Below are 14,690 nucleotides of genomic sequence, written 5' to 3'. Positions count from 1 at the left end.
AATAAGGCCATGGTCTATTTCACAATTCTCCCCCCCGCCTGGAGCTTGTTTAGCCTCTCCGAAACCCCGTGGCCGAGAACGAGTCGTCGTCATCGCTGTCCTCCCCTACGCTGCATGCAAAACCGGAGAAAAGAGCGTACACACTTGCACTTGGGTATCGTTTAGATTCGCGTAGGTGTTTTCACGAACTGGGCTTCTCGTGCGCGCAATCCTTCCTGGCCCACGATCCTGCGATCTACCTAGATCACGTCACAACTCCAGCGCCAGCTGCTGTTCAACCCCGATTCCCATCGCAGTTTGGCGCTCTTCACCAGGGCACACGTCAGTAGTTCCTAACCCCTCCATCGAGCCTCCTATTCTGCATCTCTCCCATCTTCACCTTCCCCTTCTTTATCCTTTTCTGGCTTCCTTTTCGTCATTACGCTGTATTCCGATCAAGTCGTGAGGCGGTACCTAGTTGCACGCTCCGAGGTTCGCCATGCCTCTCTTCAAAAATTACCAGATTACCCGATACGGTAATGCGCCTGTGATTCGCACCAATAAGCATAGAGATTTAGGGTAGGCCTGTAACCCATGTTTTTTTCTCCGCCCGTTGTAATTACGCCGATTGATACTGGCCGCTGAAGGTCCTCGATAGTATCTTGTGTTGAATTTACTCCACCGTTTCCCTACGCTGTCTGTGAGGTCCCCTTTTTACCTGTAACCCTTCCATGATACGCGTATCGGAATTGTTCCGTCCAACTATCACATCAGGCAGCTCCAGCTGACCGTGTCTCGGGTGTCGGTTACAGATCTAGGTTGGTTCCCGTTCCACACAAGCAGCAGCATATTATGATCAACCAACTGAGCTTTACGTACTTCAAGCTGTCTTCCATCCTCAGAAAAGAGCAGGGTAATTATGACGATTATGTATGGAGCAGCTGCCAGTCCATATCCTGTCAACAGAATTGCAAATACTTCATCAATACTAGGTAAGTAGCGCATGAGTACGGTGGTAACTCTTATATACCCGTTATTTATATTAGATATGTACTCATAGCTGCATGTTAGATGGCACTAGCCGCTGAATACCATGTTATTTTCACGACTGGCTGACAATATAAACATATCAACATCGTACTCCGTATTTCTCCCTCCTATGTACTATGATTCCCATGGTATTTACGTTGCATCGGGGCCTCTGATACATCATCTTTGACCCCCTATCCTCATTCACGCTCCTGCAAGGAAATAGGGAAACCCAAGAGCCCTCCGTCTTGTGGCCGTGAACCACCAAGATGATCAAAGGGCCAGGGGCCTATACCTTCCAGGCATGATACGAATCCATCACTTTACATACTAACTTGGCATCGCCTCATCTGAAATCTAGGCCGGGAAGGAGTCTCATCACCCCCAAAGTCTGAATTCTAGCAATTGGCAATATTCCAGTTTGTAAATAGCAAACCCCCTCTGATCTTAAGCTAGATCTAGTAGCCACCAGTCAAAATTAGCTGGCTGCTACTTTGTAGTAGCATACCAACTATCCCCTGGTAATACGCGTCGTCTTGACGATTATTCTCACACTGTCAATCATTCTTACACTGTTGAGAATCCCCCACACTGTGAATCAATCCTCAATACACACTTTCAATGGCCCTCATCCTGACGATGGCTGTTGTTTCGACAATTTTTGCACATTGTCATCAATCCGGCAAACAAATACCTACAGGAATAGCAAAGTACTACTACTACTTACCGATTAGGATGTGGCAAAAAAATTTTATAAATACCCCAGTCCCCTCCCCATCTTCCCATTACTCTTTTCCTTCTTCCCATTCTCTCTCACCTCCAACACCTTCTTCCCATATACATTCTCTTCCGCTACCAGGTCTTTAATAACTACCCTTCAGCCCCAATACCCGATGAGAGATTCAAACCTGTCCTCACATCCTAACCTCCATTATCCCCCTTGGATCTCCAGCCCAGTCCCTGAATCGAATCCTATATCACCGTATATATCTGGTCTTGCAGAAAACCCTACATCCCCTAACGCATCATAAGCGTCATCAATCAATATATTATCATCTACCAAATCCGGGACCTTTCGATACCCTGTGGTTTCGCACCCTGCCAGAAAACCTTTACCTTTCAAGGGAGGGGTCTCATCTAAACCCTTCCCACTTAGAAAAACTACTATTTCCTAAATGGTAGGCATATGGCTTCCCCCACATTGCAACCGAAATACATGGCTAACGGCGCTCTGGAGGAATTGCCAGTCTTTCGAACACTGGCAGGCAGGAGGAGTCTGAACGGGAATGTAAACGAGACTTGACTCCTGTCGGAAGCATCAAGGTACCTACTCTCGGCCTCAAACATACCCGCCAAACCGGCAGTCCGTGAGCTATCACGAGCAACTGCAGCGTGACACCAATGGGCGAACCGACAATACCAACGAGCAAACCGACACGGCTCCCCAGAGAGATGTTCGTGTACAAGCCAAGGTGTCCGTGGGATATCTTGACCGGCTGGCTCTGGGAGCTGGAACGAATGTCTTGTTCGTAGAGCTTGACGAAGAAGCAATGCTGGAGTACCGTACTGTGAGTTAATTCAACCTCTTCCTCCCAGCTTCCATTGCCCCCACAGCAGAGCAACCTCAGCTCCATACGTAGCTCTCCAGAGTCATAACTGTTGGAGGAGTTCTTAAGCACGGAGCATATAAGATGCCTTCATAGAATAACCTCCCACGGAATAGGTTATGACTCTGGAGAGCTACGTATGGAGCTGAGGTTGCTCTGCTGTGGGGGCAATGGAAGCTGGGAGGAAGAGGTTGAATTGACTGACTAAATGGTTAATCACACTATAGTGAGCCAAGTGGTAGATTGGGAGATAATGACTACGACAACGGACATGGCAAGTTCTAAGCGTATTAACGACGGCGATTTACCCGGATAGCTTTCCGAGTTCCTAGGCGGGACTTTCAGCAAGGAAAACGGAAAAATCCTTAAACTTATCCTCGAGTTTATCAAAAAGGAAACCGACGCTCCCGGCCTACGATCGGCATACTGTAATACGATTCTTAGAAACCGATCCGCCCCGAAAGGGGGTCGATGGCATTCTTCCTTTCGACGAGCTCGAGGAACGGCTGGAGCTTATCAAAAGCATTGAAGACCAGCTCGCCGGGCGCGAGCTTGGGAGTCATGGCTTTACCATATTGCTTACTGCTCCGTTAGGACTTCTACGATCGGCTGTAGCCAGAGAGACGGATTCCGCTAAGAACCCAGTCTGCTTCTATATATTGACGCCTACCATATCTTACCACTACCCTTCTTTTGTAGGGTAGGTGTGGGCTGATATCTCCTAATCTATTTGGCTCATCACACTTCCTCGTCAGTGATTGGTGCCGCGAAAGGGGGATTACGACACAATCAAGTGGTTTGGTCGTTGTCTTGACTGTTTATTCAAGTTTCTGGTTCCAGTATGTATAGACAACGCACCCACCGAATCGATCATATATATTGACGTCTCTCGCTTTTCAGAAAATCACCGTCGTGGCAGCAGAAGTGCGCTGAACTCGCTGCGATACGGGTGTTTAGGTACTCCTATGGCATCTGTCTGTTCTCTGTCGACGGCGCCAACCACGAATTCCAGGACGACCGTCATGCATACTTCCGGGCAAATCAGGAGCGTGAGCCTCCCCTCGTTGAGGATTTATATCCGGGAACTTGCTCGGTACAGCGTAGAGTATCGGGGCAGCAAATGATCTTGGCTGTGGCAAACCCTACGTACTGTCGTATGCGTCGGTTTTTCTCCCGCGTTACAGGGGCCTAATCCGAGCTGCGACTCAGCCATCGGTAAGGAGAAGTCAGATAGAGCACGAAGCTGCAGGGAATCCTTGGCTAACGTTGAGTAAGGGCCATTCTGTGGCTCATAAACCACACTGTCGAGCCACTAAATGGAGAGAAATACCTCAAATCACCGTCCACACACCAGTGGTCCAACCATCCTTCCAAGACCCAGGGGGTCTATTTACACTCTCGACAGTAATGGATACCCACGACCGGGTTAACCTCCTCTGCAACATCGTTGACGAGGAGGAGGAAGAAACTATGGAGACTCATCATGGGGACCGGCACATCCACAAGCGACCAGATTGTCATCAGGCGTCTGCGATTCCCAGCTCTCCACAGAGCCAACCGTTAGGGCAAAGTTCTGAGCGCTACGCTCTGTGAGGAGCATTCGAGAGAGGCGACCTCTGTCAGCCACCCGCAGGACCAACCGTTGCCGTTGATCCCGCCTCGAATAGTCCGGCGCCATTTATTATAATAGGCTTCTTGTTGAGATGGAGATGACTAGGTATCCCGAGAAGTTGAGCGATATTGCCCTCTCGGCGCACCCACCAGCCGGCTCTGTAACGGCCGGTACTCTTCTTCCATATCGGCCATCCGGCTGCCGTTCCAGCTGGCTCATCTGTCACGGCTTGGATAACGACAGGGCACAGGTGGTAATCTACGTGATCTCCACGATCTCCATCGGGAGATACATGGGGGCGAGAAGAGGTGGAAGGACCAGAAAGAGACTACGCCAGATATGGCGTATATCTACGAGGCAACCAAAGGCAATATATTGCCTCCCAACACGCCAACTAGCGCCACCCAACGTCAGGCGCCTCTCGACCCTGACAGTATAGATTTAGCCGACTCCAGGCGCGTCATTACTAACGCCCTCATCTCGGTATACAAACGGAGATACCTCAGTACGGAACATATCAAGTCCGTACAGGAGATGGCTGCTCAAAACCTGTCCAGAGGACGGGCAGTCTTCGAACGGAATCCGGCCTGGACGCTCGACCACCAGTCATCTGGGAGTTTCGACTCCCAGACAAAGAAGGCCTTGACGGAATCCCCAGCCTCCTGTATCGTCCTAACGATCCATACGGATCTCGGTGGTCCGCGGCGTCGCAAAGCCCAAAACTATTCGGAGCCGCATTTCGCAGTGGTACTGTACGCGCCCAAGCTAAGGCGCGTTTACAGCTTCGATACAATTCAAAAGGGTTGCCCTCTTATCCCGAGGTGCCTCCCGCAATCCTTTCTTTATAAGAGGCCAGTACTTTCCCTGCTCTCGCTGCTTAGCGCGTAGTAGGCTATGGTGGTGGAGAATTTTCCGATCTGGGGTAGATGATGTAGATCGGTAACCGCGATGAAAGCTCCATTTTCACCTCACAACGAATGGTGCAGCATCTGACGTCCAAAGGAATACTGGTGGTAAACGCCCCGTCGGGCTCACACAGATCCGTGGGCCTGGTAGAAGTGTTCAACAAGATCTTGCAACAGGTACTGAAGAAAACAGTCAACCCTTCACCTCTCCAAGACCCGTTAGACTGGGCCAGTTCGGTGCCAGAGATCATGACCAAGATCAACGCCCGACACGTGGAATCCCTGGGCTATACCCGGGTACCACACCGGCGCCAAAGGAACCGGGAAATGGCCCCAGGGCAGTCGGTTCTACAACCCTACCGCGCCAAAACCGTTCTTGTGGGAGCTGTCCCGGGGGTATCAATGATTAGCGAGGGGCCAAGTACACCCCAACGGGGTATCCATGGAATGGATGCCAGAGAGCAGCCGAGACCACGGGGAAGCTGAATGGGGGGGGGGGGGGGGGGGGTCCGTCCCGTCGAATCCATAACTGTTGCCAACTAGCGGTTAGACGCTGCAACACAACCTGGACTCACGCTTCCAACACATTGACAAAACTGTCACATGTGAGAAAGCACCTACCTCTGACAATCCAGTCCCATCTCCGGGACGACTGCGCAAAGAAGCGAGACACAGCGAAAGCCACCAAGCCTCTGGCAACGCCATTTTCTTCGATGGGTTGGCTGACCTAGGGGTTCGTGCTAGAGAAGCGGTGGGGCAATTGATGGACACCATCAGGGACATGGATCGAACCAAGCCTTCCGTTCGAGTTCTTGTATCTATGAGGCCGGATTCACTAGAGCCACGACCGCACTTCCGCCATCTGGAGATCAACGTTGAGCAACACAACGGGAGTGACCTTAGAGGGTACGTCGACGACACTCTGAAGAAGATGGACATACTGCAGGGATCCGACGAAGATTCACGACCTATCAAGGCTGATTCCGACGAACAATTTCGACTTTGACCGTGTCAACCCTCTTTTAGAAGCGATTGTTACTAGGAAATCTGACGAGGAGATCTGGACCCGAGTTTATCATGCCGTTACCGGATCCACTCCACCGCGGAAACCGACCGCCGATTCCTTTTCCGTTTCATCCGCCCCGCGAGGCAATTATAATATAGGGTAGCGGCGTGGCTGCCTGGTCGTCGGTAATCACAGATCCCTCCCACCACATATTACATCTACGACGCCCGCCCTTTTACCACCACTCGTGAGGGACTACTCGCCAGCCATACAAGCCGACGAGGTGCTCGTCGCAGCGACCCGTGTCTCCCGTGCGTACGGAGCGCTTCGTGGTCGCGCTCAACAGGAGAGTGCTTTGACTCTCTAGTTGGTCGCGATCGTTGTCATTAGTGCGCCCCCGGGCCCCCTTGTTCGACGGAGGACCGGTTAAAAACAGAATTAAAAAAAAGAAACAAAATACCTACATAGCAGCCACGCCGAATCCACTGCCTCCGCTTCCGAACCAGTGGTATTGAAAAGTACCGTCTCCGCGCTGTGTGAAGAGCTGAAGAAGATAGGAGGGTCGATTGGAGAACACAACAGGCGGGTGGAATCGGAATAGTATGGCGATGTCTGTAGCATAATCCTCGCTAGCGAAGAGCCAAAATACATGGACATGAACAGGATACGAAAAAGAACTTGCCCCCTTCGACTACGGGCGCGGGGAGGGACGTGGCGTGTAGATAGCTTAGTTTTGTTATCACTCTTTTTCCGAGCAAAATGAGACGCAATTCTATAGTTGCCTTGTGCTCCTCGCAGCATACACTCGCATGGAGTACCACGGCCCTCGGTGCCAGGGCCGTGACCTGCGGCGCCAGCGGGCCGGAAGCAGAGGTAATAGGCCGCCCGCCGGTCCGTAGGTTCGGCGCGGAGCGTGCGAGGGAGATAGGCTAGTTAGAATCCGAGGATATATAAGCATTATGCCGCTCGGAATCAACGTGTGCGGGTGTATAGGTAGGCGTACGCACGTTCGGGATGTGGATGAGGGCGACAGGGCCGTGTCGTGGTTTGGTTGGGTTAAGAGGATACCTCGGGCTGTTGGACAGGTTATTATACACTACGTACGCTCCAGTAACCCCTATTAACTTCGCGACCCTACGAAACCCCCCAGATCCCTCAGCTCATCGGGGGCTTGTTTGGCCTAGCTATCGTTGGTAAACCATCAATGTAGATCGTGAGAGCAACCAGTCACAGCAATGTCAACGAGAGACAGAGCAGCCAGCTTTACAGCACACCGAGTGAAAAAAAGAGTGTGGTAGCAAGAGAACTTGTTTCTCTGATGTGCTTTCCGTGCTATGTGCCGCCTCAAGTTCCTCCATGTAAGTTCCTCAGCTATCCTTGCTAGCCATTATACTAAGCACACCCACCGCCCTTCATTAGGCGGGCCCTGCCCAAAATCGTAGATGACGCCGAGAATGCTTTAACGCCACGAACGCAATCCTTACGTGCCTTAAGATAGACAGGCAGGCATTTCTCGCTGGGGGGTATATTGCCAGTCTACCTCCCTCTATTTGCCTTTTTTTTTGTTTCATTACCATTCATTCGTTCAGAAGCACGCCGCGAAGTGACGTCGTTGCCTGCTCAGTTTCGTCCCAATTTCGCGGTTCCTAGACCATATCCCTATCTCGTTCCGGCTGATCTCCACCCTTCCTCAGGCTTATGGACCGTCCAAATATCTTCTTCTGGCTGCCCGGGCGGCCGCTGCCCCCCGAGGGAAGCTTCTCCAGGCGCGGACTACCTACAGAAGCAGCAGCACCGCTTGCTTCGGCCGTCTCCTCATCAATGCGGGGCGGGTGGCCGATGCTCGGGTTGCTAGCCTTACGGCTGACAAAGACGTCTTGGAAAACATCACCCGAGGTGTCGATGGTACGTGAATGGGCCCGCCGGCGTGTCGCAGTAAGTATCGAGGGGTCTACCGAGGGCTGCTGCTCGTGATACGCCGGGGGTTGGACATTCGACTGGTAGACGGGCCAATCTTGTCCCGAGATCTGGTACTGTCGACGAGGCTGCTCGATGCCGAGAGCGACCATCTGATTCATCAGCTCAATCGCGAACCTGTTATGGCGGGTAAGACGCAGCAGTTCGTTCTGGAAGCTAGTCTTGTGAAAGCAGATGAAATTGACCGTCATGCAGTACGCATCCTCGAAGCTGCGGAGTTCAGTCAAGATCTTGTTCGTGTAATCGCGTTTGTTGTCCAAGACAAACTCCACCATACGGGCCTCAAGTTCCTTAATCACGCTTGACGGCGTTCCGTATTTCATCCGGAGCTCAAACACGTCAGCCAGGCAACCGCTGCGTCGGTGGTTGAGAATGAACAACGTGTTGAGTAGCGAGTTCGGCGCTTGAACTATGTGACCTTCCATCTTCTTGAACTCGGTGTATAGGAGCGAGATCTCAGTGACGTAGTAGTCGTCGCCTCGCATCAGGGATCCAGTGTTACCATAGACGGTGACCCGGTCGCCGACGTCGAATGGGTGCTTGACGAAGACGAAAATGATGGATTGGAGGAACTCCTGAGCCGTAGCCTGAAGCACCCAGGCGAGACCTAAGACGGCAGTACCGGCCGAAGTCAGCGCCGCAGCAGTTGAGGCCGATATTATCGAGATAAACACGATGATGGCGATGATGACGATGATGACGAAGAAGACCTTGTCTAGCTTGGCGATGACGGAATCGAGATCTTTGAGAGACGCGGTTATAGCCTTTTTCTCACGGTGAATCTCGTCGCAGAACGCCTCTAGTTCGTCCATCGAAACATCACCATTCAAGTCCCGATCGAATACGAGAAAGGCGGCTTCGGCGTCTTCGGGGGTGGGGAAAGCGAGCTGCAAATCCTGTGGTGTCAGAACGTCGGAGCCGGGCCGGGTGAAGGTACGGAAGAGGCGCCTAGCGAGCACCCGGGCGGAGTCGGCGTTACGAAGCAGCTCGGAAACGACCTTACGGGGGTGGTTCCTGGACTTGACCTCGCGTCCAGTGAAGTCCCCAGCCACACGGGTCGCGATATCGCCAACTTTGGCTACAGCGTCTCGGGCATTTTCCGAAAATACCGCTAGGGGAGTTCTGCTGCCTGATGCTGGCCCTTGGCTGACTGAAGCTTCCGAAACCAACTTGTCCTTGGAATACTCGTAGAGATGGACCAAATACCTAGCATTCGCAGTCAGCTTCTACGGTACCCCGTCAGCTAGGTAATGAAGCCGTACTTACGCGACGCACTGCTTGTTGGTGGCAATACGGGTCGAGTACGTCCTCAAATGGAAGGACTCGGCTATCCATTGGATCAACATCTTCTCGATGAAGTTCAAAACGGTGACGACGAAAACGGCGGTGATGACCTTGTCTACAATGTCGATCCACGAGATTGAGGGATAGGGGGTATCCGCTTCCTCGGGAACCTGGGCTGGGATCTTGTGGTTGTTGAGAATGGGGAAATAGGAGATACGGACTGCCAGCATCCAGAGGAAGAAGGCGACGTGGAGCTCCAGCTGGCGACCTATTCCCCTCCACTTCTTATAGTTTCCCGAGATTAGGATTCTAGCCACGAAGCCCAGGAGAGACGGTACTACTGTAGTAAAGATTCTGGCCGCCCACAGGGAGAGCCAGACAACCTCGAGCCAGATGCCGAACCACATCAGTTGAACGCCCCCGGGGCCGCCGATCACAGCCTGGCTCTGCTGAGGGAGAATCCTTCCTAGTAATACGGGAAGTAGGAGAATGACTGCGACGGGTACGCTATGCAAGAAGTAGCGGACGATGCGGGGGAGACCCTTAAGACCCCTCCAGGCTCTATTCAGTCTGCTCTGGCGCTGGGGCGGCAAACCGACGGTGGGGGTCTGTGCGGGTTGGTTGAAGACATCTTGATTCACTTGCTCGTGGCTGCGCGACTTGGAGTGGGCACGGCGAATTTCGAGGGACTCGCGGTGACTGACGGCCTGCTCGGCTTGGAGTAAGGTGAGATCGTCGACTAAACGCGTAGCTCGGTCCCGGGACTCGGTATCTGACAAGAGACTCTGATCTGTCGGCGCTCGGCCTGTCTCGTCAGGGACCTGGAGGAACTGGCGTCGGTCTGAGTGGGATTTATCCAAAGACTTATCCGGAAACCTATCCGAATCGCCAGCGGTGTCGGAGCTAGTTCCCGCGCGCGTCAACGTAGGAGAGCGCTTCTCGTCGAATTCGTCATGGTCGCGTCCACTAGCCATCTTGAATAGCCGCCAGGCCGGGAGAGGCAGAATGGTCTGGCGATCAGCTGTAGTGGACGTGTTGTGTGCGGGAAATGGAGAAAGCAGAGCTGATAGCTGCAATAGGGCACCGCGTATATTTATATCCCACGACCCTGGCCACCACCAACAATCAAGAGCTACACCAGCCTCGTGTAGCAGAAGATATCTCGAGTGAAGGTATCTCGGGGGAAGGTATCTCGAGGGGAGGAAGCAATCGATTCGAAATCACTCAGGTAGGAGGAGGAATACAGGGGGTGGTTGAGTGAAACACGAGGATATTTATGCCAGAGGGCAAACGAGAAACAAGAAACGAGCGTGGAAGAGGCCAGACATTGACCCGTCGACAACCCAAAAATCGAACAGGCGTTGATATCAGGTGCGGTATATGGCTGTCGAAATGAACGAACGGGTCTAGATCTGTCCCAGTCGAGTTGATCCTAGGCAAGGGTTGATTGATGCGTTAGATGCATTCGAAGATCTCTGCTGTGAAGGTTGAACAGGGCTCGACAATAACTAAGCAGATGGGAGATGAGAGAACAACTTGAAGGGGGGGGGCAAAGGGGAGAAGAAGAATGGGCATAGATAGCTGGTGGGAATGGGTATCCCGGGGGGAGAAGGGGAACATAAAAGAATGGACGCAGCCCGTGGTGCCGGGTGCTTGTGAGGTCGACGGAGGGGAGACGGGAGGGCCTCTCTCTCTCTCTCTTTTTTTTACTTGTTCAGGAGAAGATCACCGATACGACCTCAACACAATCCAAGATTTGGAGGTGACGCGAGGTGTCGATGTACGGGGGGCAACCGACGACCAACAATCTTGGGATTTCAGGGAACCGGCCAGGGAAAGGGGTGGGGGCACCGATGCGCTAAGTGGCCGCTAGAAATAGTGGGGACAGAGATGAATAGGAGATTAGGAGGAGAGAGGAGAGGCAGACGGAGAGATAGCGGGAGGTATATAGTAGGTAGGTACCTAGGTAGGGGACACTGTAGGACCGTACAATAGGACCGTCGGTGGAGGGTGCGCGAGGCGGCAGCGTGGTTAGTTATACCCACCCGCCTACAGGTCGGGAGGAGGGCGGAAACAAAGGGTAGCACATAGGGCCATGTGCGAAGCTATTCCTACCTTACAACCTAGGTAGTTAGTACCTAAGGTGATAATGCCTCTATAGTAGATCATTAGGTACCCCGTACCGTCCGGCATCTTAGCCAGGATCTACCCAGGTCCGGAATGCTTTGCGTGCAGCATCCGGCAGGCCAGGCCAGCTCGGGTTCTAGGCGTGGACCAGCTGTAAAAGAGAGGTTTCTTTATCGGCGGGCCACGTTTGTTGTCCTCGACCGAAGATACCTTACCTGAGGTACCGGAGGAGGGAGATAAAGTGTCACGGTGAAGTCCGGGTGAAAGCACATGCGACGGTACACAGTAAGAATGGGACAAGCCCGGCCGATACGAGCGACAAGTCCCTATTTCTCGACTCGCGCTCTGGTGTCTACCTTAGGTACCTTAGGTAGGTACCTACCTATCTACGGAACGCCAACTGAGACCTCGCTGAGTGAGGTACCTACCTCCTAACCTGCCCCCCACACTACTATAGTAGGTACCGTACCGTGCCGTACCGTACCTACCCAGGTTCCGGCACCGTGTCCTGCCCAGGCTGTGCCATGGCCTCAAGCGGCCCCCCCCCCTCCCGGCGGCCCCACCACCATGTCGTCATCGTCCTAATCTCGACCAGGACGTGCCTGCATTCTCCCCCTCGCTGCTCATCTCTGCGCTTTTGTACCTGGCCTTGTATATGTTCAGGGACCAGAAGATACATATGAGTACAGGTCACCCTGGAAAACCGTGCTGAGCTTGAGATCCCTCCAGCCCAAAGGAATTGTCCAACGCCCATCTCTGTCTGTATCCCGGCCTGCTTGCTTACTGCTCATGTAGACCTCAGCGTGCTCAGGCCATGGAGCAATACAAGACACATCGCTAAGGCGAATTTGAGCGTCGGCGGCGGCGGCGGCGTGCTACTCAAAAATGCAGTATAACCCGTGTCGGTGTGCACACCATGTTGTCTCCCGGTTGGTGCGATGAATCCGTCGCCCTGCCCAGGCCAGGGGCTCGGGCGGACGGGAAGAACGCGTAGGTAGAGGTACCAGGTACTGCAACGTCTCTTCTCGGTACGCAGGTCCAGCACTGAGCACCTAACAGGTGGATAGTAGTGTCTCCCGTCGGAGCCGGCATTGCTATTTTTATTCGTCTTTGTTCGTGTGTGCGAGTCTAGGCCTGGACGGGCAGACCGTGCGTGGGGCGGTCGCCGGGCCGGACGGAGATGCTGCTCTCTGCCATCGATCGAACCCAAGGGAAGGGGATTAAAAAAAAAAAACAAGACGCGGCAAAATAGGTAAGCCCTAGCAGATAAGCAACCTCAATCGGACAAATCGCCATTTTCCTGTGTTGCGCCCGTTAGATGAAATGGCGCCCACGCCCTAGGCACTAGTTGGGTCTGTTGGATATTCACTCATATGGATCCGCCAACTCAAGCCACCGATCGCGTCTTGCGACACCGAACAAGCTACCCGTCCAGACCTGGATCAACCAACAAGAATCCTATTCCCGTGCTGCGTGCCCGATCGGCGGGACCTTTGGGTGCTGCAAGACTACCATTGCTACCGGATAACCTATCCACATCTCCTCGCTCACCGCATGCCGGCGTCGTCGTCGAGTTCATCCATCGCAGGCCTCTTGCCAGCTATCGAGACACCAGTACTTATTCCTCGCCTTGTTTTACATTTATATCGACGGCAAAGAAACGAGGGACGAGAAGAGACAGTAAGCAGGGATGCGCTGCAAGTCGGATCTAATATATCTCTTTCTTGTGCGGAGCCCTTTCTGCGTAGCTTCGACGCCCATGCGAACCTGGAGCCAACCCCACGATCGACCAGACGCAGATCAGTTCTCACGATAGATAGTCCGTCGTCATCCTCCACCTTCTCCAGGTGCATCTCCCACCTCCGTTCGGGGAAACCGCCGGACCAGAAACAGACGAGCCAGGTCTCCTGTCGTCATCTTGCCGAATCGCTGGGCGCGGAGGATTACAACGCGACGTCCGTGACGAGCATCCGGATTGGCCACCGCAGCAAGGTCAGCGATCCAGTCCCACCACCGCACCGCACCCCGTCCGCGTCGCCTGCTAAATCAAATTCCCGTAATTATCACAGGGACGCGCCGATCAGCGCCATGATTAAATAACCCTCTCAGATACATAATTCCTTCCTTCTTTCTCACTTCTTTTTTTTTCTTGCTCGTCTCCTCTGCGCCCGTCCTCCTTCCCTCTCATTCCCACGTCCCTCGACGGTGCCTAGTTTCGGACCCTCCCAGGACCCCTATACCCAGAGAAGCTGTCTGGTAAAGCACCCGAACCGAACTACCATGCGCTAGCACGGCAGCATTCTGGTGACCTAGTCAACGGCATATGCCGTGCCGGGAAGACGAGAAGGTTTGATTGACATGTGCGCGTACTGTGTCGGGTTCTTCTAGTGGCTGGTGTCTTCTCGTATCGCGGCGTGGCACCAGTACCAAGAGCCCGAAGGTTTGAGCCCTCTCTACGACCCCTGAACGAGAGCCGGCACATTGCCACCGCCGCCCCTCGCCTTTGTTGGCCCGCGAGGAACCTAGCCAGGGTTCTCCCATTTTTATGTCTTACCCGGTCCCGACCACTTCTCTCCCTCATGCCAGGCCACGCACCATCGGGCCCACAATCATAGCATGTTTCGCTCCCCACCCAAGTCGCCGGCGCCACAGGGCCGGCTCTAGACACGAGCTACCAGCATTACGGCTTTGTCCTTATCGTAGGGCCCAGTTGATGGTGTACGTGTACTTACCCGTGAAATGCCTAGGTACTTACATACAATCTAGGCATTTGCCCATTTGGGGCCTTCGCCCTCCCTTGATAGCTAGAAACTGATCTTAAAGCCTCAGTGAGTTCCACTTGGTAGGACTGGCTTTGCCCTGCCCTGGCGATCGGCCAAGGAGAAGTCTCCATCTCCTACACTACACTATCTATATCCACCAGCCTGCGGACGCGTACCTCTATTAGTCTCTGTGGCGTTCCGAGCCTTCCGTCTAACTATTACAACTGATCTGTGCGCGGACCTAGAGTGTGGCAATTGGATAGTTACGCTGGCGGTGTTATGAAACACGAGTCTATTTAGTCCTGTGCTAGAACGAGACTGGCGTCTGCGTCCTATACGGAAGCTTCCAGCAACCTGTTGGCATATAATCAAGGCCTTGGCTACTGTTATCGCCAGAGCGTG

The 14,690-nt window shown here is 53.3% G+C and overlaps 3 protein-coding genes across 3 annotated transcripts; 2 read left to right on the top strand and 1 right to left on the bottom strand.

Annotated features, from left to right (window-relative positions):
• The first annotated feature begins 4,430 nt into the window (after nt 1–4,430).
• GGS23DRAFT_166547 (uncharacterized protein) lies at nt 4,431–5,323 on the top strand. Its single transcript, XM_051511506.1, has one exon. It carries the CDS (start codon nt 4,567–4,569, stop codon nt 5,113–5,115), a length of 549 nt encoding a protein of 182 aa, XP_051375932.1. The 5' UTR covers nt 4,431–4,566; the 3' UTR covers nt 5,116–5,323.
• A 516-nt stretch (nt 5,324–5,839) lies between these two features.
• Nucleotides 5,840–6,208, top strand: GGS23DRAFT_547379 (uncharacterized protein). Its single transcript, XM_051515086.1, has one exon. The coding sequence runs from the start codon at nt 5,896–5,898 to the stop codon at nt 6,136–6,138; it is 243 nt and encodes an 80-aa protein (XP_051375931.1). The 5' UTR covers nt 5,840–5,895; the 3' UTR covers nt 6,139–6,208.
• Nucleotides 6,209–7,559: 1,351 nt separating this feature from the next.
• Nucleotides 7,560–10,669, bottom strand: GGS23DRAFT_166514 (uncharacterized protein). Its single transcript, XM_051511505.1, has 2 exons — nt 9,382–10,669; nt 7,560–9,321 (listed from the first exon to the last, which is right to left on the bottom strand). The coding sequence occupies exons 1-2, from the start codon at nt 10,371–10,373 to the stop codon at nt 7,785–7,787; spliced, it is 2,529 nt and encodes an 842-aa protein (XP_051375930.1). The 5' UTR covers nt 10,374–10,669; the 3' UTR covers nt 7,560–7,784.
• Nucleotides 10,670–14,690: the final 4,021 nt, after the last annotated feature.

Source organism: Durotheca rogersii (assembly GCF_024521655.1).
Source record: "Durotheca rogersii strain YMJ 92031201 chromosome Unknown GGS23scaffold_2, whole genome shotgun sequence".
Lineage (NCBI taxonomy): Eukaryota > Fungi > Ascomycota > Sordariomycetes > Xylariales > Xylariaceae > Durotheca > Durotheca rogersii.
Note: the sequence above shows the minus strand (reverse complement) of the source record. Positions and strands in the feature narration are given on the sequence as shown.

Bases quoted from the DNA above. Each gene is read 5' to 3' on its own strand.
- GGS23DRAFT_166547 (XM_051511506.1), top strand. From the start codon at position 4,567: ATGGCGTATATCTACGAGGCAACCAAAGGCAATATATTGCCTCCCAAC.
- GGS23DRAFT_547379 (XM_051515086.1), top strand. From the start codon at position 5,896: ATGGACACCATCAGGGACATGGATCGAACCAAGCCTTCCGTTCGAGTT.
- GGS23DRAFT_166514 (XM_051511505.1), bottom strand. From the start codon at position 10,373: ATGGCTAGTGGACGCGACCATGACGAATTCGACGAGAAGCGCTCTCCT. The intron at 9,322-9,381 runs GTAAGTACGGCT...TGCGAATGCTAG, and splicing joins ACCAACAAGCAGTGCGTCGC to GTATTTGGTCCATCTCTACG.